Source organism: Podarcis filfolensis (genome assembly GCF_964270895.1).
Source record: "Podarcis filfolensis genome assembly, chromosome: 14".
Taxonomy (NCBI): domain Eukaryota; kingdom Metazoa; phylum Chordata; class Lepidosauria; order Squamata; family Lacertidae; genus Podarcis; species Podarcis filfolensis.
In genome coordinates, this window is record NC_139616.1 from 7,934,552 (window position 1) to 7,960,035 (window position 25,484).

Here is a 25,484-nt window from a genome sequence, read left to right on the forward strand (position 1 = left end):
CTGCTGCTTCGGAAGCAGCAGCAAGCTGGCAGGCTCAGCTCCGCGCCAGGCAGCTTTCTCCCGGCGCGGAGCTGAGCGCGCCCCCTGTTGCTGCTTTGGAAGCAGCAGCAGCGAGCCAGCAGACTCAGCTCCGCGCAGGGCGGCTTTCTCCTGGCACAGAGCTGCCCAGCGTATTAGGCGACTGGGCGTATTAGACGACCCCCAAATTCCAGCTGCCAATTTGGGGGGTAGTCTAATACGCCCAGTCGCCTAATATGCCGGAATCTACGGTATATTACATATGAACTCTGGGAACTACTGTTTATTTTAACCCTAGTTAGTTTACAAAGCAGGCTAGCAAAGCATAGTTTGATAGCCAGCTTTGTTATCTAACTCGAGTTAGAATAAACCACAGCTCCCCTAATTTATATATGTGAAAGCTTTCGCTCTGCTCATGCACAGATGGTAGAAGGAAATGTGAATCTGAGGTTCAGTGTGGCTTCTTCTTGATTATCTAACAATGATCTAGAGATTATGATGAACAGAAATGAACAAAGCATTCATAGCAGTAGCCTTTTAATCCCTGGGTGTTTAAAAGATGCATCCCGGTTTACATCTTTTCAAATATAGGACATTGATGTTGGAGGTCTTTCCTATACAATCAGTGGTTTGAAAAAATACACAGAATATAGTTTCCGAGTGGTGGCCTACAATAAACATGGTCCAGGAGTTTCCACACAAGATGTTGTTGTTCGAACTCTGTCAGATGGTGAGTATCTTCTGATTACAAACAAATTGCGGACAATTTCCTAATTTAAATGGATTTTTAATTGCCGAGTTTAGTTTCTGCATTATGGTACTATACAGGAAGAAGAAACACAACAATGGCAGATTCTCCAGCTCTGAAATTACAGAGCCAATTGCTCCCACCAGCCATTGTTCGGTTACATCTATCTTAGTGCAATCTGAATGAGTCTTGCTTGTTTGACTGCTTTCTCCCACAATCTGCCAGTTGCAGACTTACCAGATGTTACCACCAGCCAAGTTTTCTCTTCTCTTCATGCTTGCTTTGAAGAAGACTTAGGGCGAATTCAAAATCTTGCACACCATTTTGTGGTATTATGGTTGGCTTGTTATTGGATATTTTCTTATGGGCCAACACAGTTATCTGTCACATTCAGCATTTTATTACTCATTTCTTTCTTTTAATTTTTTATAATTCTTTACTTTCTTACAATTCTTTACTTACCCATTGAGGATAAATGTTTTAAGCCAGTACACATTTAAAGCAGCTGATTTTATTACATCATGGTGTGCTGTTGCAATTTGATTATAAGTATGATAGAAATTCTTAAATTCACTATTTGGGCTGATTTCTATGTGGCATGTCTGTTTGTAGAATTACAGCATATTGTCTGGGTTTCTGTGTGTGCAACAAAGTGATTTCGCATTCACAGAATGTTTTCATAGGATCATTGTAATACTAGTAACATGATGAGACTATATCTTATACAGTTCTCCAGTTTGCTCTACACATCTTTAGACTGCAGTTGACATAAATATTGCTAAAATTCTTAAGGTGCTGGGCCACTTAGTGTTCTGCAAAAAGTAAATTAAAGAATCAAATACTTCTATGAGTGACCTTATCTACACAGACTGCTGCATGATTCCCTGCCCTGGCCTAGCTGTCTTCCAGTCAGCCTCCACTGATACACAGCAATTCTGAATAGGGTGCAGCTGGATTATTCAACCATGCCCAGTGCGGCAATGCAAAATAATGCCCTGTCCTCCAAAGAGACTGTATTGCCTCTCTACATGAGTAACTGCTCTGACTGGCCTAGAACCATATCTCATGGTGTGCTTTTCTAAGGTCAAGTAAACCTTTTTTTGTGTGTGGATAAGGTAAAAGTTGACTCTGTCAAGTCTAAGAATGAAATATGCTTTCAATTTTTATTGAGGAATATTCTCTGGCTATCAGAAACTAATGTTGCTGTATTTCAGAGTATGTATATTATACCAATAGCCATTTTTGTAGACTTTAAAGAAATTGTTCTCTTTATGAAATATATATCCTTCCTGTCTAGTTGCTCACAGAATTTATATAGAATCCGCAAATAGTTTCTATCCACAAATTGGTGAGGCCCAGACCTTTCTGGTTCCCTGTAAGCAAACTACTGGTTCTCAGTCCATTATAGAGTGTTTATTCTCTGGTGGTTATATACTGTGCAGTGCAAGGACTGGTTCATGCTGTAAAATATGTAGTCTGTTCCTAAGAATCCCATAAATATGGAGAGGCAATATAGAATATCATAAATTATACATAACTTAATTCATTTATATAATTTATTTTGACACTCACTCTTGAATAACTTACTTTAATGTTTCTAGTTCCCAGTGCTGCGCCCCAAAATCTAACTCTGGAAGTGCAAAACTCCAAGGTAAGATACTCTCAGTTTGTTTCTGTAGATATCCTTGAAGAATAGAACTAGCCCAGATCCTCTAGCACTTGTTTTCCAAGGGGACTCTCCACACGACAATTTCCCATGTATTAGCTCAATTTACAAATTATGGTTTGGATGAACAAGCAAGCATGATGGTGTGTGCACATTATTATTCTTTTTGGCTTAGAACAAACCTTGGCTACAGTTTCTGGTTTGTTTGGAATGACACAAACCGTGCCTGGGTTTACAGAAAATTCTAAGCCAAACCATGGCTTAGTTCTTACTAGTACAGCAGCAGCAGGACCATGGGAAGAGTGAAGCAGATGTAATTTTCATAGTTTTACTTAGTGTTGTGTGTGAAGCAGACCATAGATCTTTATCATCCTGAGTTGCCTGTTTTTCTTAGCCCAAATGCTGAGCCTATGAGCAGTAACAATTTTTTTGTTTCTATGTATCAGCTGGTTCCTTTGGTCATCTACCGTATTTTTCGCCCTATAAGACGCACTTTTTCCCCTCCAAAAATGAAGGGAAAATGTGTGTGCGTCTTATGGGGCGAATGCAGGCTCCTTGGCTTCAGCGATAGCAACGCGAAGCCTCCGAAGCCTGCGCTCCAGAGGCTTTGCGTTGCTTCCACTGAAGCCAGGAGAGTCTGCTCTTTGAGGCTGGCGGTGGGGGAAAGCAGCGCTTCCCCCATGGCCAGCCCCAGAGATTGGGGGGGGGGGAGCGGGAAGGCGAGCGACGCCTTCCCGCTACTCTCCAACCCGGGTTGGAGGCTGGCGGTGGGGAAAGCAGCGCTTCCCCCATCGCCTGCCCCAGAGATTGGGGGGCAGCGGGAAGGCGAGCGACACCTTCCCGCTACTCTCCAACCCGGGTTGGAGGCTGGCGGTGGAGAAAGCAGCGCTTCCCCCATCGCCAGCCCCAGAGATTGGGGGGCAGTGGGAAGGCGAGCAACACCTTCCCGCTACTCTCCAACCCGGGTTGGAGGCTGGCGGTGGGGAAAGCAGCGCTTCCCCCATGGCCAGCCCCAGAGATTGGGGGGCAGCGGGAAGGCGAGCGACGCCTTCCCGCTACTCTCCAACCCGGGTTGGAGGCTGGCGGTGGGGAAAGCAGCGCTTCCCCCATCGCCAGCCCCAGAGATTGGGGGGCAGCGGGAAGGCGTGCGACGCCTTCCCGCTACTCTCCAACCCTCCTGTGGGCTTTTGCGGGAGATGGGGGAATTCCCCCACCTCCCGCAAAAGAAGGCAAAAGCCGCACGCTCTTTAAAGGGGCTCCGCGGCTTCTGCTGGCTTTTCTAGGAGGTGGGGGAATTCCCCCACCTCGTAGAAAAGCCCGTAGGAGCCACACAGCCTTTGAAGGGCGCGCCGCTCTTGGGGGCTTTTCCCCGAGGAGGGAGAAGGGACTGACTGGCCGTTTCAGTCCCTTCTCCCTCCTGGTCGAAATGCCCGTAGGAGTCGCGCACGGCTCCTGTGGGCTTTTGCTGGAGGTGGGGGAATTCCGCCACCTCCCACAAAAGCAGGGAGAAGGTCTTGGAGTAGCGCACAGGCTGCGTGCAGTCCGTCCGCTGCTCCCAGAGCTGCGGGGGGGGGGGAATCATATTTTTTTCCTTGATTCCCCCCCCCCCCTGAAAACTAGGTGCGTCCTATGGGCCGGTGCGTCCAATAGGGCGAAAAATGCGGTACATTTTTTGAATGTTTTGGGCAAAATTTCAGTTTGCATGCTTAACACTGGAACAGGTATTGTCTAGTGTCTTCTATTCAGTGTGCAGCTGGTTAAGCAATTCTTTGCTTCAGAAACAGTGAATACAAGTATTTCCAATATTTCAGAGTATCTTTTGGAGATTATTTGGTATGGAAGAGAAATAAAATTCAGATTTGACATATACTAGTGCCTGCAAATTGTTCATGGTCTGCTACTTAATTCCTAAGATGTGAGGGTATAAAAATCAAATACTGTTCTCTGCAGTCTGAACTGCAGAGCTGCTTCGAGATACATCATTTTAATGCCTAAGGTGTTATGTAAGTTTGCACACAATATTGCAGATTACATATAAATTGTTTCCTGAACCAGTCTAATGGAGATTGATGAAGCATGAGAATTAGCATAGTTTAATGCAAAGAACATGATTTATACTGCCTTTTAACTTCCCACAGAGCATTATGATGCATTGGCAGCCCCCTCCTGCAGGAACACACAATGGGCAAATTACTGGCTATAAGATCCGTTACCGAAAAGTGACTCGCAAAAGCGATGTGACTGATATTGTTGGGACACAACTTTCACAGCTAATTGAAGGTGAGTAGGCATGCATTCTTCATCTAAAAGTAGAATCAGCTAATTACAGGTTCTTTATTCTAAGCAAGGCTATTTAGCATGTGCTTTTCATAGTAAGGATGGGCAAAGAGATATTTTCTGAGATGTACAGCCACAGTACAATACCACTGATAAAGAGTATACTCTTTATCAGTGGTATTGTATGTTGTTGTTACTGTTGTTGTTGTTTTTGTTGTTACTGTTGTTGTTGTTTATGAAGAATCATAAACATATAAACAACAATAACATAACTGTTGAAAGGGACATAATTATAATATTATAAGCATACTGTAAGATTAACCAATTTTGGTAACTAAAACCACCACCGTTTTGAAAAAACAACCACCAGTGATGCAGGATGGATACCAACTGGGATAAATGACATGAGCACTGAAAGTGCCTTACTTGTAAGGTGTGAGATGATTTCCCATCCTGCAGCATCCTTTATTTAAGCGGTGGAGGATTGAATCTATCCAAATTCTCTTCCACCCCCATGGACCAGCTTTACCACACACCTGTCATTCAGCTGATATTATAAAGAAGGAAGAAGCTGCTATGCCCACCAATCATGTTTGGATCTTTAGCTAGACCATCCTTCTTTGAACACCTGCTTCATGCACCAATCAGTTTATAGGTACTGGAAGTGTGCCATTAGAGAGACTCCCTTTAACTGTTAAAAAGGATGTACGGCAAAAGGTTGCCTCACATCAAGGATCAGGTATTAATTTTGTACTGCCTCATAAAAGGTGTGAACAGAGACTCATATAGCCACTTCCAAATCTCAAGTGGGGCTCTTTCGTAAACAAACCAACAAAACTGCAGAGGTAGCATTGCCCTGTGGTTGGCTGTTGGGAAGTGCTGAGCAGATGGCTTGCAAAGCACCTTGTGCTGTGCTTCCAAAGCACCAAGAGTTGACTGCATTTTATGGAAGGCCAAAAATAATCTTGGGAATAAAGCAAAAATGGGGAACCTCCAGCCCACAAGTGTGATTAAGCCCACCTGTCCCCACCATTTGACCCACTATGCTGTTTTTATCAAGTCACTCCCATCTCTCCTATACCTGATGTCATATATGGTATTAGGTGAGGAGCAAGTAAAACTGGGCTTTGCAGGCACCGCTGATTACCCTTGTCCTTTTGTTCACTGGTTGTCTTGGTTGCCTTGCGGTAGTTTGTGTGTTTACTGTAGTTGGTTCATTTTACCTTTTAAACTCATTCCTTCTTCATCTTGGGTATTAGTGGGTAGTTCCCACTTCTTCTCTTCAGCCCTGTCTTCCCAGTCACAGAAGTGGGACCTAACTGAGCTAGGAATGTCCTTCTAACCTGTGCTATCAATATGTTGATGATGCCTAGTTCTATTTCTCCTTGTCATTGGAGTTTGGTGAGACCATGCAAGTTCTGGATTGGTGTCTGACCACTGATGAGTTGGATGTGGTCCTGGTTATGGAATACTTGTTTTTGTTGGCTACTATGTTATGTATTTTTGGTTTTTTATATTGTAAATCGCCCAATGATCCTTTGCTGAAAGGTGGTATAGAAATTCAATTAATTAATTAATTAATTAATTAATAATACTCCTATAACTATCTATTTGGCACCAACTTTACTATCTTAGATGCCAAATTAAGTTTATTTTCCTGAGCATTTAATTAGTAATTAACTGTATTCGCCATTACTCAATTTTTAGTAAATTTTTTTTGTTAATTTGGATTTTATTGGTTGAATTGTTGTGAACCACCTTAAACTTTTGGTTATGGAGAGGCCAGATACAAATACTTCAAAGAAATAAATAGGCAAATATGTTTTTAAAAGACACATAAATTAACTCCCATTTTTCAGAAGTGTAAAATGTTCCATTAACAGATAGGTAGCCGTGTTGGTCTGCCATAGTCAAACAAAAAAAAAATTTTTTTTCCTTCCAGTAGCACCTTAAAGACCAACTAAGTTAGTTCTTGGTATGAGCTTTCGTGTGCATGCACACTTCTTCAGATACCACTGAAGAAGTGTGCATGCACACGAAAGCTCATACCAAGAACTAACTTAGTTGGTCTTTAAGCTGCTACTGGAAGGAATTTTTTTTTTTTATGTTCCATTAAGTAATTTAGAAAGCCCCTTCTAACAAGACTTGTTTTAACCAGTTCAGTGAAGCTGAGCTGACCTCTGTGTCTAACCAACTTAGTCCCAGGGTAGAGCATGAAGGCACATTCAGCCATCACATTCCTGAAGCTAAGCAGGTTTGAGTCTGGTCTGTGCCTGTATGGTGAACATCCAGGAGCCACATATATGGCACCTTGAATTGCATGATGAAGAAAAGGCGGGATATAAATGTAAGAAAATAATAATATAAGTGCTCACATACATGGAGGAGTAGCATTATTTAAAATGATGGGAATCTGGTTTATTTAAGGCGGTTGATGATGATGTGAATGGGTTGGGTATCAACTCTCTTTATTTTTTACTTGGATTAAGTACTCTTTGAAGAGGACATACAATGGGTTCCTATTCTGCAGATAAAATATGAGTAAACCCTCTGAAAACAAAGTCTTCCAATTTGCCTAAACAAGTAGCCCACATGCTCTTTTGCTGTTGCCTTACAGGGAAGGTCAATGTAATGTGTCAATCCTGTCACAAACTGACAGATAATCTGTGAATCAGTTGGAGTCCTACTGCAAGTATTGTTGATTTCCATGCATAGCCTCAGGTTATGCTTGAGTAGTCTAAGAGGTGAAAGGCCAAATTGTAAAACACTTAGCTTCCTAGATCTGTGTCACAGTTGACCTAAATTATATCATCGGAAAAACAACTATATAGGATATTCATTTAGGCACTTACGTAGTTCTATTTTAATAATCTATTTAACTATCAGGTTGGATGAATTGTTGATACTTTGATTGGAAGTAATGGCATCATATTCACTGTGGGAGTTATATTTTCATAATGCTGATTTTTTTTATTTTTTTTTGTATCAGGTCTGGAACGAGGAACAGAGTACAGCTTCCGGGTGGCTGCTTTAACAGTCAATGGTACAGGACTACCTACTGATTGGGTGTCAGCAGAAACATTTGAAAGTGATCTTGATGGTATGGATATAAAGATGCACCATTAATGTTACTATTAAAAATGTGTTTTAACAGTGCATGCCCAGGGAGAAATGTGAAGATTCCCCCCCACACACCTTTTGCCAGAAATGAAAAGTATTTGCATAGAGCATTGGGGCTGGGAAGAGAGAGGGGAACATATCCCTGCTGCTGAGAAAACTAGGCTGACATGCATTTTAATTTGATTGCAGCAGATTTTTTTTTTGTATATTTACTTATTTATTTATAGGCTTATATACCACATACTAAACAAAGTATCTAGGCAGTGCACATAGCACATCCCGAAAACAGCACAGGAATACTTAGTCAACATCTGGACAAACTATACACAATAGCCAATTGTTGAGCTATACATCAGAAAAACCCTGGGTAAAGAGAAGAGTCTTGATTTGGCATTTGAAGCAAAGTACTGATTGTGCCTGCATAATATTAACTTGCATATGTTCCACAGCCTCATTTCAGACATACTAAACACTCATAGAATCAAGGCAAATATCAAGTGGCACTCTACCTCTCCAGCTGAACATAACAATTGAGCAGGTATATATGGTGCATGGCAATCCCTTGAGTAAGCTGGTTTCAAGCTGTTCAGGGCTTCATATACCAACAGTTTTACCTTGAATTTGGCTCAATAGCCTATAGGCAGCCAGTGCAGAGAGTGGATGGAATTACACATCCCATTGAAAGTAATGCAGAATGGACACACATCTATATTTGTATATGTCTGTTATCCATTTACCTTCCCGCCACAGTGATACTTATTTATCTACTCACACTGGTATGCTTTTGAACTACTACGTTGGCAGAAGCTGGGACAGAGCAACAGGAGCTCACCCCATTGCGAGGATTCTTATACACCCACAATGCATTATTTTCAGTGAAACAACTGGAGGAAGACTGTTGGGAAAGCATTGCACTGGTGAGCAATGAAGTTGCCAGTGCAGAATTACAAGACAGGCTGTTGTAGCGCCTTAGCAAATAAGGCTGTGTTCCACACTGCACTGATGGCTTTGTTTTCCTAAATGACATTTCACATTCACTACAGGATCTCTGACTTAGTTTGCTAACAGATGTGAAATATGTAAAAGACCATGGAGGGTTTCTGAAGGCCTTTTCAATTCCCCTCAAAATCAGTTATGACCTGCAAAATGCAATACAATACAATACAATACACAGCTAGCACTATCTAGCGGCCACAACAGGGGTTTTGTGCTATTTTTTCTTGCTCTGTTGAATCCTTAAATATTCAAATTGTTGAAGAAGCATAGGAACTCAATATTACTGCTTAACAAGCCAATAAAAAGCTTCACATTTAATGTTTAATATAGTTAAATAATGTCCTTTCTTTATTATAGAATCTCGTGTTCCAGAAGTTCCAAGTTCCCTACATGTCCGTCCACTTGTAACTAGCATTGTTGTGAGCTGGACTCCACCTGAAAACCAGAACATTGTGGTCAGAGGTTATGCTATAGGGTATGGTGTGGGCAGCCCCCATGCACAGACCATCAAAGTGGATTATAAGCAACGATATTACACTATTGAGAATTTGGGTAAGGGAAATACAGTAATACTGATGACTACATTTTTCTTTGATATTTTTCTGAGTAAAAGAATAAAGGCAATGCTGACCTGTATGTGTTGAGAATACTGACTTTCTATCACCTGATTTTGCTGCCTCCATCCACACTAAGGGTGTCCAAAAACAATAAAAAAACAAATATATTATAGGGCATGTTTTTAGCATTGATTAGTTACGAGGCCAGAATTAATATAGCTAAGTTTATCTGGGACTCTTTTATGTGTAAAGGGTTCACTCTGATTTTAAAAATGACTGTGGATGTATATTTCTCTAGAACAGCAGTTCACATCCAATCTGAAAGAAATAAAATACTTTCATTTTATACTCTCGTGATTCATTTTTTACCAATCAATTGAAGAAATAACTAAGAATTTGTAGTATCAAATAATATTCTTTTTTCTTTTTCTTTAGATCCCAGCTCCCATTATGTCATAACTTTGAAAGCCTATAACAATGTTGGAGAAGGAATTCCGCTGTATGAGAGTGCAGTGACTAGGGCTTATACAGGTAAAAGATAATGCTTGCCTATTTTGTTGTAACTCAAAACGAACAGCCTTGAATCTTGATATTGATGCTGCTTTAATGTATTACAGTTTGTGGTTTATTATTTTTATGTAAATAATATATTAAATCACAAACCATTTTACGTTTGGTCCAAGACCTTGGATTTACATTATAAGAGCTCCTGTCAAACTTTAATGTTGACCAATGCACAAATTATATGTATTTGTTTACATTGTTTTCATGCAATTTTTAATGCAGAATTTCTCACTTTGCAATCTTCCAATCACAAATACATCCATACATGTATGCTTCTGCCTCTTGAACATTTGAAATGTGATGGGTATGTTGTCCACATTACTGCAGAAAACACCAATGGAACACTGCTGTACCATCATGTATTGTGTGCACTTATTCTAACGCTCTCTAAAATACTTGTTATATTAAATAGGTATTCAGAATAATAAGTATCTAGAGTTAAACTGCTTATGAATATGCTGACTTTAGCTTTTAAGCAGAATAATCTAATAACCCCTGTGATACTTTCCACCTGTGACTAATGTCAGTTTCTAGCATGTCGCTTGGCAGAATTCATCAAAAGAAAACTTTGGGCATTTTTCTGGATCCAAATGGAGGACATTCCTCTGATAGGGATGACACTTACCCCTGGTGGTGACAGTCAGCGTCCTACAAGGCCTTCTGCCTCCACTCTAGCGGGGAGAAGTAATCTCCCTCATCAGATTGGCACTGTCTGTGGTTGGTAAAGGTTTGGGCCTGATAAGTTCTCATGGAGTGTTTTTTTCTTGTACTGTGGCCAGTTGGCCAAATTTCTGTAAAGCAGTTTCTGGCTGTGGCGGGGTAGAATGGAGTTTTTTGCTTATCCCACCAATAAACTAGCTAGGTCGGAATATCATTTTCAGAGCAATCTGTGACTGCTCTTTCTCTGTGAACATTTGGAAGGGGCTGTGTTTTGCAGCCTCCTACTCTTGTCTGTCTGGGCTTTCCAGCTGACCATCCCCTGATGGATTGTCCGGTTTGGTCCCACCTTTTCTGTCAGGCATTCCAGCTATTCCCGCTAGCCAGATCACTCGTTCTCTGCATAATTTTGGTGGCCTCAGCCACATGCATTTTGAAGAGGTTCAGCAGCTGTTAATTGGGTCCCGTTGATAAACTGTTTAGACAGGAGTGCTCAGGAGTGGGGTTTTTCCCTTCTGTTTTTGGTCATTTAATTTTTTTCAGCCCCTTGTGATCTATTCACATTTGGTGTTTTTTCCTCAGTTTTTGTAGAGGGTCTCCCTCAGTATTGGAGCTGTTGGGCTCATTGCTCCCCTTCTCTTACTCTCAGCAGAGGCAGGTTGGTGGGCACGTTTTCTTATGGTGTGAGGGGCCCTGACCTTTTTTATTTCTTTGATGACTTCTCCCCCCCCCCCCAGCAGCTGTGCCCCTGCAGGAGTCTGCTGGGAGTGAACTTTTGGACTCTTGACATTTCTATCTCTGTAGGGTCTGGATCCAAGGCAATGGGTCGGGGGGCGTCAGTTACTCACCAGCGGGAGCAGAGAGGGATGAGTGACATCAGATGCTCATCCATGCCTCTTGCCTTTCCCTCTGGAGAAGAGATTCCCAATGTTTTCTTTGTTGATTGCATGTTTGAGTGGGCTTGTTTAAGCTGTGGGAGTCATATCTGGTGAGGGAGATGGTACCTCCCCCAGAGAGGAGACAGAAGTTTGTCTAGGATCCTGCCTGTCACCACCAGGGAGGTGTCATTCCTATCACAGGAACGTCCTCATCTGGATTCACAAACAAAATCCAAGGTAAGAACTCCCTTCCTTGTTGCTGAACATGTTTCCTAGATCTTAAGTGTTTTTATATTGCTGTTTTGTGAATTACTGTGAACTTGAACACAAGCAGTTCCCCCCTCCCCACTAATACTTTCTGGAAGATTAGCTTGTCCCCATTTGATCCTAATTCTACCTTGTTCTTCCACCCTCTTTTTGGAGATGGGATGAAATAGAGCTTTAATGCAGCTAACGCTGAGTATCTTAATTGGTAAACAGTTTCAAATGGATATTAAAATTTCGATTCAGTGATCTTTTACTTTTGTAGCAATCTTCTTAGGTGTCGAACTTTGCCTACTCTGCTTATGGCATGTGTTTTAGGGAGGAATCAAAATAATCACTGAAAACTTTTATGCTGGTCTTGTGTTGCCTATTAACTCTGGCTTTTCTCTCTTTTTCTCCATTTCTCACCTTTCATTTCATCGTATTACCCTGCATTTCCCCCTTTTGTTTCTATTCACATATAATGCCACCTTCTTTCTTTTTTTATTGTAATACCCTACTTTTACCCATCAATTCCCTAGACACTTCTGAGGTTGATTTATTTGTTGTTAATGCTCCGTACACTCCAGTGCCAGATCCCTCCCCCATGATGCCACCTGTGGGAGTTCAGGCTTCCATACTGAGCCATGACACCATTCGAATCACCTGGGCAGACAACTCTCTGCCAAAGAACCAGAAGGTCTCGGATGCCCGTTACTACACAGTACGCTGGAAGACGAACATTCCTGCAAACACGAAATACAAGGTAACCAAAAGGTGCAGTCCAAAGGTACTTGCCAAACCAAATTTAAAACTAACAAAAATTTCTGATCATATGTTTCTATGAGCTATCAAGATAAATGGGAAGTTGATGCCTAAATAATGGACAAAAATGGAAATTCAAAACTGCCTTAGAAATTATTTGTATTAATGCTTTTAATATTGTGAGAATAGAGATATGGATGAGATAATGCTAGAGACTGTTGTCATAGGATATTTAATAGAGAGTGTCTCATTTTGTGACCCTTTGCTTTCTCTTAGACTGCAAATACCACCACTTTAAGCTTCTTAGTAACTGGCTTAAAACCGAACACTTTGTATGAGTTCTCGGTGATGGTGACTAAAGGCCGAAGATCAAGTACTTGGAGTATGACCGCACATGGAACTACTTTTGAATTAGGTGATATTGTTGAGCCATTTCTAAATTAGTTGACATACTTTTTTCAGATGAATCATTGCTGGTTTCTTAAATGTAAATGCTATTCTGATTGTTGTGTACTGTTGAATTCTTTCTGGTGTGGGAAGAGTTCTTTGAACTAAAGAGAGAATTTATATACAATGAAATAGGTTTATCATGTACAGAACCATAAAACATTTCATACATACAAATTATGTCTTAATAGTAGCTCCTAATAAATAGCATGAAGGTTAATAATTAATGAGAATAGGGGAAATAATTTAATTATTGAGCAAGTAAGAGATCAGAAAAGCTCTGATCTGATCCTTGAAGCATCCATAAGTGCCAAGCTTCTTTCATTTTAATGTTATTTGCTAAAATAGAGATATTTGAAGTTCTGGCAGTTTCAGTAGTCAAACGTCATGAAATGTGTCTGTACACATTCAAACTCATCTCTTCATCATCTTGTCTGTTTATTTTCTTTACGATATTTCTCTTTTATTGTGGTTAGAAATAAAAACAGATGATTGCCTCTAAATATAGAAAATGTTTTAAGGCATGCAAAAAAACCTCTAGCTTCACAGAAGAGAGCAACTCTGTGGAGTTTTATTTCTTTTTTAAAATGTAAGAATTTTTATACCACCTTCATAGGACAGCTCACACAAAACTTCAGTCCATTCCTGTAAAAGTATAAACAATTCAAAATGAAGCTCAGGATAGCAGAACACTCCTTTAAAACTAAACTGAACCATTGAAGATAATTTAAAATCAGAAGCACTATGCTTTATGCCTGGTCAAATTTTTATTAACAGTGGATACAGAATAACTTAATTGTGTTATACAATTTTTTAAATTCTTGGTTTGACACCAGAAGAAGTGCTTTGAAATTGTGCAACATTCAGTTTTGGGTATCTGTCTTTTGTGCAAATCCCATTTGAAATGAGATTTGAGTCAAGAAAACTAAATCATACAACTTTAATTATACCTGAGAAAAGTAAAACTCAATATTTTTCATACTTTTTGAAATATTTGATTAAGTCCCTTAAAATTACAATAGTGTTTGAGTTTTATCAAATGCGTATTTAACAAATCATTAAGGAGTGAGAACTTGAATTTTAATATATTCCCTCTAGAGGGTATTGATCCTCTATAAACATCACTGTTCCATATGATTCATTGACATTATTATGAATTCAGTTGGAGAGAGGAGTTCACATTTAAGCTTCGTACCTAGAGATTCATAAGGTTTGCTGTTGGGGGGCATGGCAGGAAGGGTTGATGGTGAGGAGGGAGCTCACGGAAACCCTCTGAAGGCATATGCTGCTCTTCCAAGATACTCCAAATAGAAAGAGTATTTTGAAATCCTTAGTACTGATGTTGTTGCTTCAGTAGAAAAAAAAAATTATCACTGCAAGTTAGTAGATTATTTTGTGGTTGAATGTTGCAATCTTTGACAAAGAATGCTTAAAAGAATAAAACTGATACCACAATCTGTGTTTAATTTAAATATCATTATTGCAGTTCCAACTTCTCCGCCTAAGGATGTGACAGTAGTGAGCAAAGAAGGAAAACCCCGAACCATCATAGTCAACTGGCAGCCACCATCTGAAGCCAATGGCAAAATTACAGGTGAAATTTTATTTGGGACAGTTTAGTATATTTGTGCTGCCATTCAGGTTATATATATAGGATGAAATCAAGATGAGGGATTCTATGGAATGTGGATAGAGAGAATTGATAAGAATAATGATCTGTTGTTACCTTGAAGGAAGTGTACAATAGGTGAACCTTCTTGTGTTTTGGTTCATTTCCCCCCATCCCCCCTTTTTTTCCTTCCTTCGCCGCCTTCTTTCCTTTTTCTTTTTTCTTTCCCATAATGGCTTATGTTCTATGCCATGTACTTTGATATTTTTTGTAATTTTTTTTAGCCTTTTTCATTATTATTATTATTAAGGATTTTTCTTTTGTAATTTTGGTTGTTTATATTTATCTGCATTTGTTTAAAGCAAAATAAAAATTACTAAAAAAAGAAAGAAACCCTTTTAAAGGGTTGGAAACAATGATTAGAATGCTTAGTTATCTATGTTCTTTCAGTTTGCAGAAAATTGTGGTGTGTGTTTTTAATTAACTGCATACTGTTTTAATGTTCCAAGATGAAATGACTGAATTTTAACAATTAGGTCCATTTCCTCTTTATTTTATTTACTGTGTAAATAATATCAAGGTGCCAAATATTAATGAGAAGTGTATAAAATGGTATATTATAGTATTGGAATCAAATTCAGGCTAGAAGCACATGCACGAAATGACTAGCTTAAGCAGAGTAGTTAGGGTGGGCTAGCAGATTCTTCCTTCGCTTCTGATCACCTCCATGCAACTGCATGCAGCAACAGAAGAGAAAGACGAGAGGTCAGGTCAGGTTGGTTCTGAGCCCGTTCAACTATCTTCTTCGTGAATCCAGGGCTACTGTCACTATACTTCCATGTGCTACTGACATACTCCAGGAAAGTGGTGCATCTAAGTCCCTCAAGCCTCTGAGGCTGAAGCAGGGCTTGAAGGAAATGGGTGGGGGATTTCACTTCTTTCCTTCTGTCCTCCCCCAATACACAGTCTTTTGCACATGGCTCTACTATTAGTTCAGACCTACAGAATATTGCCAGCCCTGGCATACCCTACAGTGTCTGTCTTCAGTTAAACTAATCAGGCTTGGAAATAGGGTAATACTGAATTTATATTCAGCATAATTATGTGAAAGGTCTGCCCTCTGGTGGAATACGTTTTAAGATTTGCGTTATAAAGCTGAAACCCATCGCAAAAGGAGCTGAATGCACAATTTTCTGCTTATGCAATTTGTTCTAATTTTAAGCAGGAATGCTGCTGTTATTTAAAAAATGGTCCAGTCATCAAATCATCCCCAAGCTAAGAAACCCCACTTGTATCATTGTCCTGTGTCCCCAATAAGTAGTTTCATATGGGATTCTCTTCAAAACTTAAGAACTTTAGTGAGATTTTCTGTTCTTTTTCAGTCCCACCTTCAAGATGTGGGGTGGCCCAGAGAGTCCTTCCTTTTTGTATGTCAGGGTTATGGAACATATTTGTATTTATGATTTTTCCTGGGAAAGAGTTATGTAGCTTGATGTGTCTCACTAAACCACTGGGCTTTAACATTAAAATAGCTTTCCTTGTTGCTAAATGATTCTTTATTTTTAACAAAATACCGTATTTTTCGCCCTATAGGACGCACTTTCCCCCCTCCAAAAATGAAGGGGAAATGTGTGTGCGTCCTATGGGGCGAACGCAGGCTTTCGCTGAAGCCTGGAGAGCGAGAGGGGTTGGTGTGCACCGACCCCTCTCGCTCTCCAGGCTTCAGGAGAGCCGCAGCACCAGCCCCACAAGGTCGGGGGACAGCGGGGAGGCGGAACGCCGCTATCCCGCTGTCTCCCGATGTGGTTTGGAGGCTGATGGCGGGGAGACGCGTGCTTCTCCCCGCCGCCAGCCCCGCAAGCTCCGGGGACAGCGGGGAGGCGCAGCGCGTCTTCCTGCTGTCCCCGGACCTGTTCTGCAGGCGGGCGGCGGGGAGAAGAGCGCTTCTCCCCGCTGCCTGCCCCGCAAGCTCCGGGGACAGCTGGGAGGCACAGTGCATCTCCCCACTGCCGGCCCCACAAGCGCCTGGGGGGGAAATAATTTTTTTTCTTTATTTCCCCCCCAAAAAACTTGGTGCCTCCTATGGGCCGGTGCGTCCTATGGGGCGAAAAATACGGTATTTCCTTTACTCAAACCATCTAAGCTGCTTCCTGTTACAAACATGGCAGGAAAGAGTAGTGGGCAGCACAAAACAGAATAGTGAAGGAAGAGAGAGAGAGGCCTTAAGCAATGATTTGGCAATAGTAATTAATTTTGTGAATAATAACCCAGCATGTTTCAAAGTGCATTCTCAGGGGCAAATGATCTACATGTGACTTGTTCCACTATGCATAAACAACAACCCAATTAACTCAAAAATATATTTTCTGAGTGTGGATTGTTTTCTGCAATTTTTCGTTAGCTATGCAAGTCATTTTCTTATGTGAATAGTGTAATATGTGAGTGAGGGATTTCAATTTCTAGCATACCATCTAGTGGAGCTGTTTGGAACTTTCACAACTCACAAAAATTATCAGTATCTGTATGAACTGGCCTTCTGTGGAAAATCTGGAAGTCTGATATCAGACCAATAGAACAATCCATATTCCTTTACAGTCAATTTGGATTGTCCCCAAAGGTTTATGAAGTGTAGTATACTAGCTGTGTAGCAGTTTCTTAGCAATTACTAATTGCTTTCTCAATTAGTGATTTCCCTTCTATGATAGCTGTAAGCCCTGTTCAGTCATTCTTAACCATGTATATGTGATTACCATTGCACAAGAAGCAAAAAAGAAACGATTTTGCAGACATCTCACTTTCTTACACGGCTGTTGGCGTACCTGTAGGCCCCCTCGTGTCAGAGGCTGAATGTCTGTGGCAGGGAGCCTTTTCTCCTTGAAGAGTCCCCACATGATTTAGAACCTGGAATATTGGGGAAGAATACAGTGGTGGTACTCATGATGCTGCAGGGGAAGAATTGTATGAATAGGGGTGTAATAAACTAATCAGTTGCTTCTGTGTCTTCATTGAGAAAGAATTACAAGGACACTTAAGAAGTATGGGTTTGTCTAGTTGTTTCAAGTATCTATTCATTATATCTAATGTTCCCAAATAGCTTAGAGCCCTTGGAAACGTGTCTTCATAATTCATCATCTTATTTTGTTTATTGTGCAGGATACATCATTTACTATAGTACAGATGTCAACGCCGAAATACACGATTGGGTCATTGAGCCAGTAGTGGGAAATAGATTGACCCACCAGATTCAAGAGTTAACACTTGACACAGCATATTATTTCAAAATTCAGGCCCGTAACTCCAAAGGCATGGGTCCTATGTCAGAGGCAGTGCAGTTCAGAACACCTAAAGGTAGGTTGATATTGTTAACTGAATATGTTCTCTGGGAGCAGAAAACTGGAAATGCAGACAAATTTTTAAATGCATTTTTCATGGGTGGGGCCTGTCTGGTTCAGTGAATCAGTACCTGCCAGCCTGAAAATGTAAATGTTCCAGTTGCTGTCATTAGTTGTGTCTTGTGAACAGGACGGTATTTTTGAGTACACAGTTTACTGTATGTTCCTACCTATAGAAGAGTTGTTTGAATGTATACTGTATGGTGCAAATGAGTTCATTGCAAATGTCTGGATGATCGTAAGGGTCTTGTACTTGGGGGGATATGCTGTCAAACTGCTCATCTGAACATTTCTAATATTCATATGGGATATGAGCATTTCTCATTGTAATTTATGAACAAGAGCTGAATAGGCGTGGTGTGGGGAGGGTCTTCTGTAAAGTAAGCTGTAGTAGTAGCAATTATTTAATTTCCCATTTATAGAGGTTGCTACTTCTGTGCCAGTGAAATTTTTGTCACTCCTTTAGATTTAGTTATCTTTCTCTTGTTTGCTTCTTCCCTGTGCTTGTCCTGGTAGCTGAATCTTCAGATAAAATGTCTAATGATCAAGGTAAACCAATGGGCATATTTTTTGTGTCATTTCCTTTCATGCAAGTGCTATTGTCTTTCTTTCTTCTAACAGCATTTCAACTGTTAAATGCCAAAAAACAAGCTCTTGCGGATTTAAAGTTTGAAATGCTGTAAATACTTTATTTGCATAGTGTGTTTGGAATGTAAACTCTTCCGTTAGGTAGTGCAAGATGGATCCATCCATGATTGGCACCATGTATGCAAATGCATGCTCAAAGCAGCTGCGCTCCATGTACATAATTTGAGTGGTGAGCCCAGTATGAAAACACACACACACACATCTTAAGAATTCATTTTGGGGAAAGCCTGTTTTTATTGTTGACAGCTGATGTGGGCTGGACATTGCTTAGCTATCTCTCTTGTGAGGTCATGTGGGCCCTTTCCCACTTTTCAATATGACTTTTGTGCATGTTTGTTTCTCATCTTTATAAAAAATCAGTTGAATGAACGTAATGGTGAACCCTGAACAAATCATCCCCAAGTATTAAAATATGGAACTGACAATTAAATGCATCAACCTTCAGTTCTTCAGTTTCCTTAGTTCTCCTCATTGAGGAAATACATACTGCAGCTTACACTTTTTGTTATGGCTCTATGCACCCCACATATGTTAGATTGTCTGCAGTATTATACTCATGCATAACACACTACTGACAGAGGAGTCTGCATTTTACTAAGCTGCTTGCTTATCCGTGTCTGCAAATCAGAGAGGCGTTTGAGAACCACACAGGCATAGGGGGTTAATTACAAAGAGGTTTATATCTGAGCCTGTCTTGATTAGGTAGTGGCCAAAGAGGCACTTTAAGGCAACGTGTGTCACAAGATGGTCTTCCTCTTGCTAAAAACTGCATTTGCAGTTTAACCTATAGGCTGCATAGGTGGTGTGAAAAATGAGGGAGCCATGTGCTCACATACTATTTGGTTACTGGAGTGGTAGTAGATATAGAAGTGTTTTATGTGACTCATAGAAGGAAGAACATCTGCTACTACATCACACACCCTGAGGGGGAAAAATAGTTGGCCTTACTGTCTTTTTCCTAAAACACAGTTGAGTAATCTTTTTTAACCTTTGGGTTGCATTCCCTCATGAGCAACCTACCGGGTGCCACATACCAGTGGTGGGAAGGAGCAGAACAGTGAGTGTGGCTCCTACCATTAATAGGTGATATTCCAGCCATGCAGAGCCAGAGATTTCCACATCTTCCCCATATCTCACCATGTTCCATCCAGGCATGCAAAAGGTATTATCACAGTTCAAGGACATGTTTCAGCCAAGCAAATACACTTGAGGACATCATAGAACCAAGCTGATGAGGGATTTAACTTCATGAAAGGCCTGGGAGGCTTCATTCAGCCCACAGACCAGAGAGGCACCCACATTTAGCATGGTAGGGACTGGCAACTGATGGCCCATGAACAGAATCCATCTTATAGGAGGTCAACACAGGCCCCTAGAATTATGGTCTCAGCAGCAGTGGAAGTGAGAATAGTAGTGGTATGATGGAATTTTTCACCTGGCTCCATATGAATTTAGTTGAGTGGAGGTTAACTTCGTATGAGAGTGGAAAGAAAAATTGGCAGAATTGTGTGGCTTCTCCATTCTTTGAATTCTCCATTCCTGAAAATTGACTACCATATTTACTCTAGTCTAATGCACACCTCAGTTTTCAGAACCTTGAAACAAAACAAAAAAAGTATTTGCTGGTGAATGTAAATGTGCCATCGAATCTAATGCACACCTTAATTTTCGCAACGTAATTAGACCAGAAAAGGTGAGCATTAGATTTGAGTAAATACAGTACTTTTTTTTTGCCTTCTCTTTTCCATATTTTTAAAGTATTCATTAATTTATGTCTGTATATGGATCATGGAACATTTCAGTCACTTCATAATGTGTCTTTTGTGCTCATGCACGTTTATTCCCACATGCTATGTAGCATAAACATTTGTGTCAGCCATAAGGTGACCCTAATGGCTAATGTGCTCTTATTGGCTATGCTGGTACATATCATATTTATTGAGTCATTGCCAAAAGGTAGACCCTGCAGTGGTGGAGGCTTTACTGCCATGGATCTCTGGAAATGCACCAGTAATTCAGACAGTCAATCAGATTTATTTGCTGAAAATCATTGGGCATTGCAAAACACCAGCAAGTGTATATTCTGTGTATAGGATTATGGGAACAAAAGTAAAGGCTACATGACATGACTTGTGCCTTTAGCACAGTTGGTGGAATCTCCATATTCAGAAGCACTCAAGAAAGCTGTCTGTCCCCGACCGCTCACTGCTGGGTAAACAATTATTGGCAGCAAGCAAGTCTGACCATTGGAAGCCGTTAACAGAAAAGCTATGGTTCCTTTCTAAAACGTTACCTTTAACATCAAATTGGAACTACATTAAATTTATTTCTAACAGCTTGATCTTACACATGTCTTATTAGAATAAGTCCAAATGAGTTCAGTGAGGCTTGCTCAAAGGTAAATGTAGTCGTAAGTTACCTTTGAGCAATGCCAGAATGTGTATATTTTAAGTTTCTTTGTGAATGTAAAGGTCAAAAAGTACTCTTTGAAACATTCCATCCATGTGTTTTTTTGGCTTACAGACAGGCAAGATCTCTTTCTCGTCTTCTTTTAATTTTTATCTATTAACCCTGTATTTATCTAGTGTGTTTCTTCCATTTTAAAGAAGTTAAGACAGTACTATTTTAACAGCAATTTATAGAAACTTTAAAAATTATTAATATAATTTTAAGATGCAAGCTTATATAAACTGTGTGTAACACTATCAAAATCTGTATAAGTGTAAAACTACAGAGGAGCAGGAGTGCACTTTGGGACAAGAGAATTCCAGCTTCCCATATATGCTAATGGGGTCTGAGCTCTCTTTGACTGGCTAGGGAAGAGATATTCAGCTCTGAAAAAGCTGACCCCATGTGTGGTAGCTGTGAAAAAGTTAATTTCCTATTTTGGGGATCATTAGGTAAGAAATCAAGAATAAAGATGCTAGTTTCATAATGCTTTTCTACAAATCTCTGGTTTCACCACTTGGAATAATATGTACAGTCTGATAGGAAAATATAGAGCTGGAAACGTTTCAGAAAAGGGCAACTGAAGTAATCGGGACTGGAGCCACTCACTTATGAATAAAGGTTAGATATGGGGTATGACGCAGGTGGCACTGTGGTCTAAACCACCTGGCGGTTGAAATCCGTGCAACGGGTGAGCTCCCGTTGCTCTTTCCCAGCTTCTGCCAACCTATCAGTTTGAAAGCACACCAGTGTAAGTAGACAGATAGGTACCACTGCGTCAGGAAGGTAAACTGTGTTTCTGTGCGCACTGGCTTCCGTCATGGTGTTCCGTTGCACCAGAAGCGGTTTAATCATGCTGGCCACACGATCCAGAAAGCTGTGTGCAGACAAATGCTGTCTCCCTCAGCCTGAAGCGAGATGAGCGCCGCACCCCATAGTTGCCTTTGACTGGACTTCCAGGGACCTTTTACCTTTACCTTTTTATCTTCGAACAAAACCAAGTAAGGAAGGACATGATAGAAGTATTTGGTTGATTAATTGATTGATTAATTTCCATCCCTTCTTTCCAAGGGAGCCCAGGTCATGAAGAAAGTGCATAGGAAAAGTACTAGAACTGGGTTTCCAGTGAAACTGAATGCTGGAGGATTTGGGAGTAACAAAAGAAAATATTCAGATATTTCATTCCCACAAAATGTAGTGATGGCTGTCAGCTTGAATAGCCTTTAAAAGGGATTAGACAAGTTCATGGAAGATAAAGCTGGCAATGGCTTCTAGTCACAATTGCTTCCAGTACAGGGGGTAACAGTGTGCCTCTGAAAACCAGTTGCTGGGGAGCAGAAGAGTGCCTTTGCCTTAGGGTCCTACTTTGTGTGCTTCCTGGAGGCATCATGTTGACCGCTATGAAATGGGTCTTTGGCTTAATCCTGTTAGTGTTCAGTGTAATCTTCAAACTGTGTTTGTGTGTGCATGCGCACACATAACTACAAGTAGGCAAATGCAATTTTCCACTATTTTGAATTTCAGAGTGATAGCTGTGCTAGCATGCTTCAAAACAGGGACATGACCTCTAGTTTAGTTTAGTTTAGTTTAGTTTAGTTTAGTTTAGTTTATTATTTTGTGGCATATATTTTAACATGCCAGAGCCCACCTCATAGATGCAATAAGTGTTTTCCACACAAGATCCATGAAAGCTTCTGCCGCAGCAGAGGCATATTCCCACTGAATTCTCCACAAAGAACTCTAGAGTGGGGAAAGTCTCTTGCTTCATGTTTGGTGAAGTAGATGAGATCATGTTCCCTCTCCCCAGCTCTCTGAAAAAAATGCCGTGATCCATGGGGAGAGGTTAGATATTGCCTTGCTTTGTTCTTCTTGAAGAGAAGTAATGAGTCTCACCGCATCTACCTCTCTTCAAAACCCTGTGAAGAACGAAATGCAATACCCTTACTACTGAATTACAATCAGGTATTTCCTGAAGTTTCCCCACCCCCCAGTAAGCATCACCCACGAACACCCACCTTTCATCTCTAATAGCCTTCTATGGGGTAACTATTGATAGGAAAGTTCTATGAAGTTCAGCCATTCAGGTCATATGTAACTGTTAAGTACTAGGGGGTTCTGACATTACTAGAATACTGTGGCTTGTTTGTTTCTTCACAGAAGGTACCAGATTATTCTATAGTTTTGTGTGTATGCATACATACCTTTTGCATGAATGTTGTTCTAGCTGTTCTTGAGATAGTTGGATAGACACTTCTAGAAAAGTCCTGCAATCTTCCTGGACTGTTTCTATGTGTGTTTCTGTCTGGGATATGTTCTTGTCCATAGAAAAACAAGAGTTATGTTTTTAAAAGACAGATAAGGCATAAACTACAAGTAGCTTGACACAGCTTCAATTTTGTTTTCTAGCATTGGGGTCTGCAGGAAAAGGAAATCGGCCAGTGGATGTTGGGCCAGACTATAAAACACCTATGAGTGGTAAGTAGAATTCTGCTGACTAAGGTGTTGAAAGGAAATCATAACATGTTCAAAGAAAAGCTAAAGCATCTTTACAACCATGTATGAGAGGGTTACGTTGAAAACAATCACTCTAGTATTCCTGGCAGTGCAAGTGACCTCTACAGTACAGCATGTTCTTTTGTTCAGTACAAGTTATAATGTCCAATCTTTTATCAGAAGCAAGACAGTCTCTTTATGCAGGGACTGTTCTCTTAGATGTAAGGTGGCTAACATGTGGTCCTCCAAATGTTGGATTCCAAACTTCCATCATCGTTTACACTAGCCATGGGACTTTACAAGGGCCTAGCATGTGCTACTGCCACCCGGGGCTCATACGTGCACACGCAGGGGGGTGGGGCAGAGGGAGCCTGTCCCACCATTCGAGCCCTTGTCACCCATGCCACTGCTTCATGGTGCACTTACACCACCCTGGCAGCCCCCGTGTAACCCAAGAGCATCACCAGCTCACTTGGAAGTGTGGCTTCCAGTGTTGCAAGGGCCCAGTGGGGTGTGTAATGGCAATGTTGCTGGATGCTGCTGGCTGGTGGTGAAGGAGTGGGCGGAAAGTGCAGTGACTCTGTCTTTCCTCCATCCTTACTCCATTGTTGTTAAATGCGCTGCTTCTTTCCTCTCCCCACCCCAGTGTGGTCAGGATGGAAGCAGATTGCTTTTCCTTGCCCACATTTACACAGGGAAGCAACTGAAGAAAGAGAGTGCTGTATTGTTTTTAACACTTGATTGGAAGCCGCCCAGAGTGGCTGGGGAAACTCGGCCAGATGGGCGGGGTATAAATAAATTATTATTATTATTATTATTATTATTATTATTATTATTATTATTATTATTATTATTTCTTCTCATGTGCTGCAGCAGAGGCTGGCAAAGGAGTAGGTGCTCCTTTGCTTGCCTGCCTGCCCTAGCAGCCCTGCATGGCTCTGTGAGGCTGGGATCTAACCGCCTGATCCCAGTCAGCCTTGCAATGTGGCCTGGGGCTTCCAGGGTAGTGTGAGGAGCAAAATGTGCCCTCCCAAAAACTGTGCCCGGAACGACCACCCCTCTGCCCCCTCCCCCATGAGGCCACTGGGACTTCAAACAACATCTGTAGGGCCACAGATTCCTCATCCTTGCCTTAGATTCAAAACTCCCAAGACATTGCCATGTATAATTAAATAATGTTTGTTTTCCTCTTTAGGCAGTAACAGCCCTCATGGAAGCCCTTCTCCTTTGGAATACAATATGCTTTTGGTAATAATAGTGTCTGTGGGAGTGATCACCATTGTTGTGGTGGTAATTGTTGCGGTCTTCTGCACACGCCGCACCACCTCTCACCAGAAAAAGTAAGATGCTTTGGCAACAACTTGTTCTATCTTTTAGGGGCATAGATTTAATTAGCGGTCATTGATTTTGCTTGGGTTTAATAACATGAATATTAAATGGTCATGATTTTAGTAGTCTGGTAAAATAAATGAGGAAACCTCCCATTGTTGTTGGCTGGGTGTAGGAGAAGGAAGGATAATACATGCCCCCCCCCCTTTTGGATAGAAGTATAGAATCAGAATATAACATACATGATGTGTCTAGAATAAAATTGCTTGCACAGAAAGCTGAAGCATGTGTCAGTTAACTACCTGGGGAAAAAACCAGTAGTTTTATGCCAGCCTGTGAATACGCTAATATTTTTCTTACGGCTTTCAAAGGAAGCGAGCTGCATGCAAATCTGTGAATGGGTCACATAAATACAAAGGAAATTCTAAGGATGTCAAACCCCCTGACCTTTGGATTCACCATGAAAGACTGGAGCTGAAACCCATTGATAAATCTCCAGATCCTAATCCAATCATGACAGACACCCCAATCCCTCGGAATTCCCAAGACATTACGCCAGTTGACAACTCCATGGACAGCAATATCCACCAAAGACGGAACTCATACAGAGGTGGGCTTAGGATCATGCT

The 25,484-nt window shown here is 40.9% G+C and overlaps 1 protein-coding gene across 16 annotated transcripts in view; it reads left to right on the top strand.

The window, feature by feature from the left end:
- Positions 1 to 25,484, top strand: part of NEO1 (neogenin 1) — a 106,893-nt gene that overhangs the window by 65,425 nt on the left and 15,984 nt on the right. For 5 of the 16 annotated variants that reach the window (XM_083586179.1, XM_083586180.1, XM_083586190.1 and 2 more), the window contains exons 11-24: positions 610 to 748; positions 2,368 to 2,417; positions 4,571 to 4,712; positions 7,699 to 7,809; positions 9,183 to 9,377; positions 9,818 to 9,913; positions 12,267 to 12,490; positions 12,766 to 12,904; positions 14,423 to 14,530; positions 17,699 to 17,893; positions 18,454 to 18,486; positions 23,440 to 23,508; positions 24,722 to 24,866; positions 25,227 to 25,465. In XM_083586179.1, the coding sequence (XP_083442305.1) occupies positions 610 to 748; positions 2,368 to 2,417; positions 4,571 to 4,712; positions 7,699 to 7,809; positions 9,183 to 9,377; positions 9,818 to 9,913; positions 12,267 to 12,490; positions 12,766 to 12,904; positions 14,423 to 14,530; positions 17,699 to 17,893; positions 18,454 to 18,486; positions 23,440 to 23,508; positions 24,722 to 24,866; positions 25,227 to 25,465 (1,885 nt within the window). The remainder of the gene's footprint in view (positions 1 to 609; positions 749 to 2,367; positions 2,418 to 4,570; positions 4,713 to 7,698; positions 7,810 to 9,182; positions 9,378 to 9,817; positions 9,914 to 12,266; positions 12,491 to 12,765; positions 12,905 to 14,422; positions 14,531 to 17,698; positions 17,894 to 18,453; positions 18,487 to 23,439; positions 23,509 to 24,721; positions 24,867 to 25,226; positions 25,466 to 25,484) is intronic. The other 11 variants (XM_083586189.1, XM_083586182.1, XM_083586193.1 and 8 more) reach the window with 3 other exon arrangements.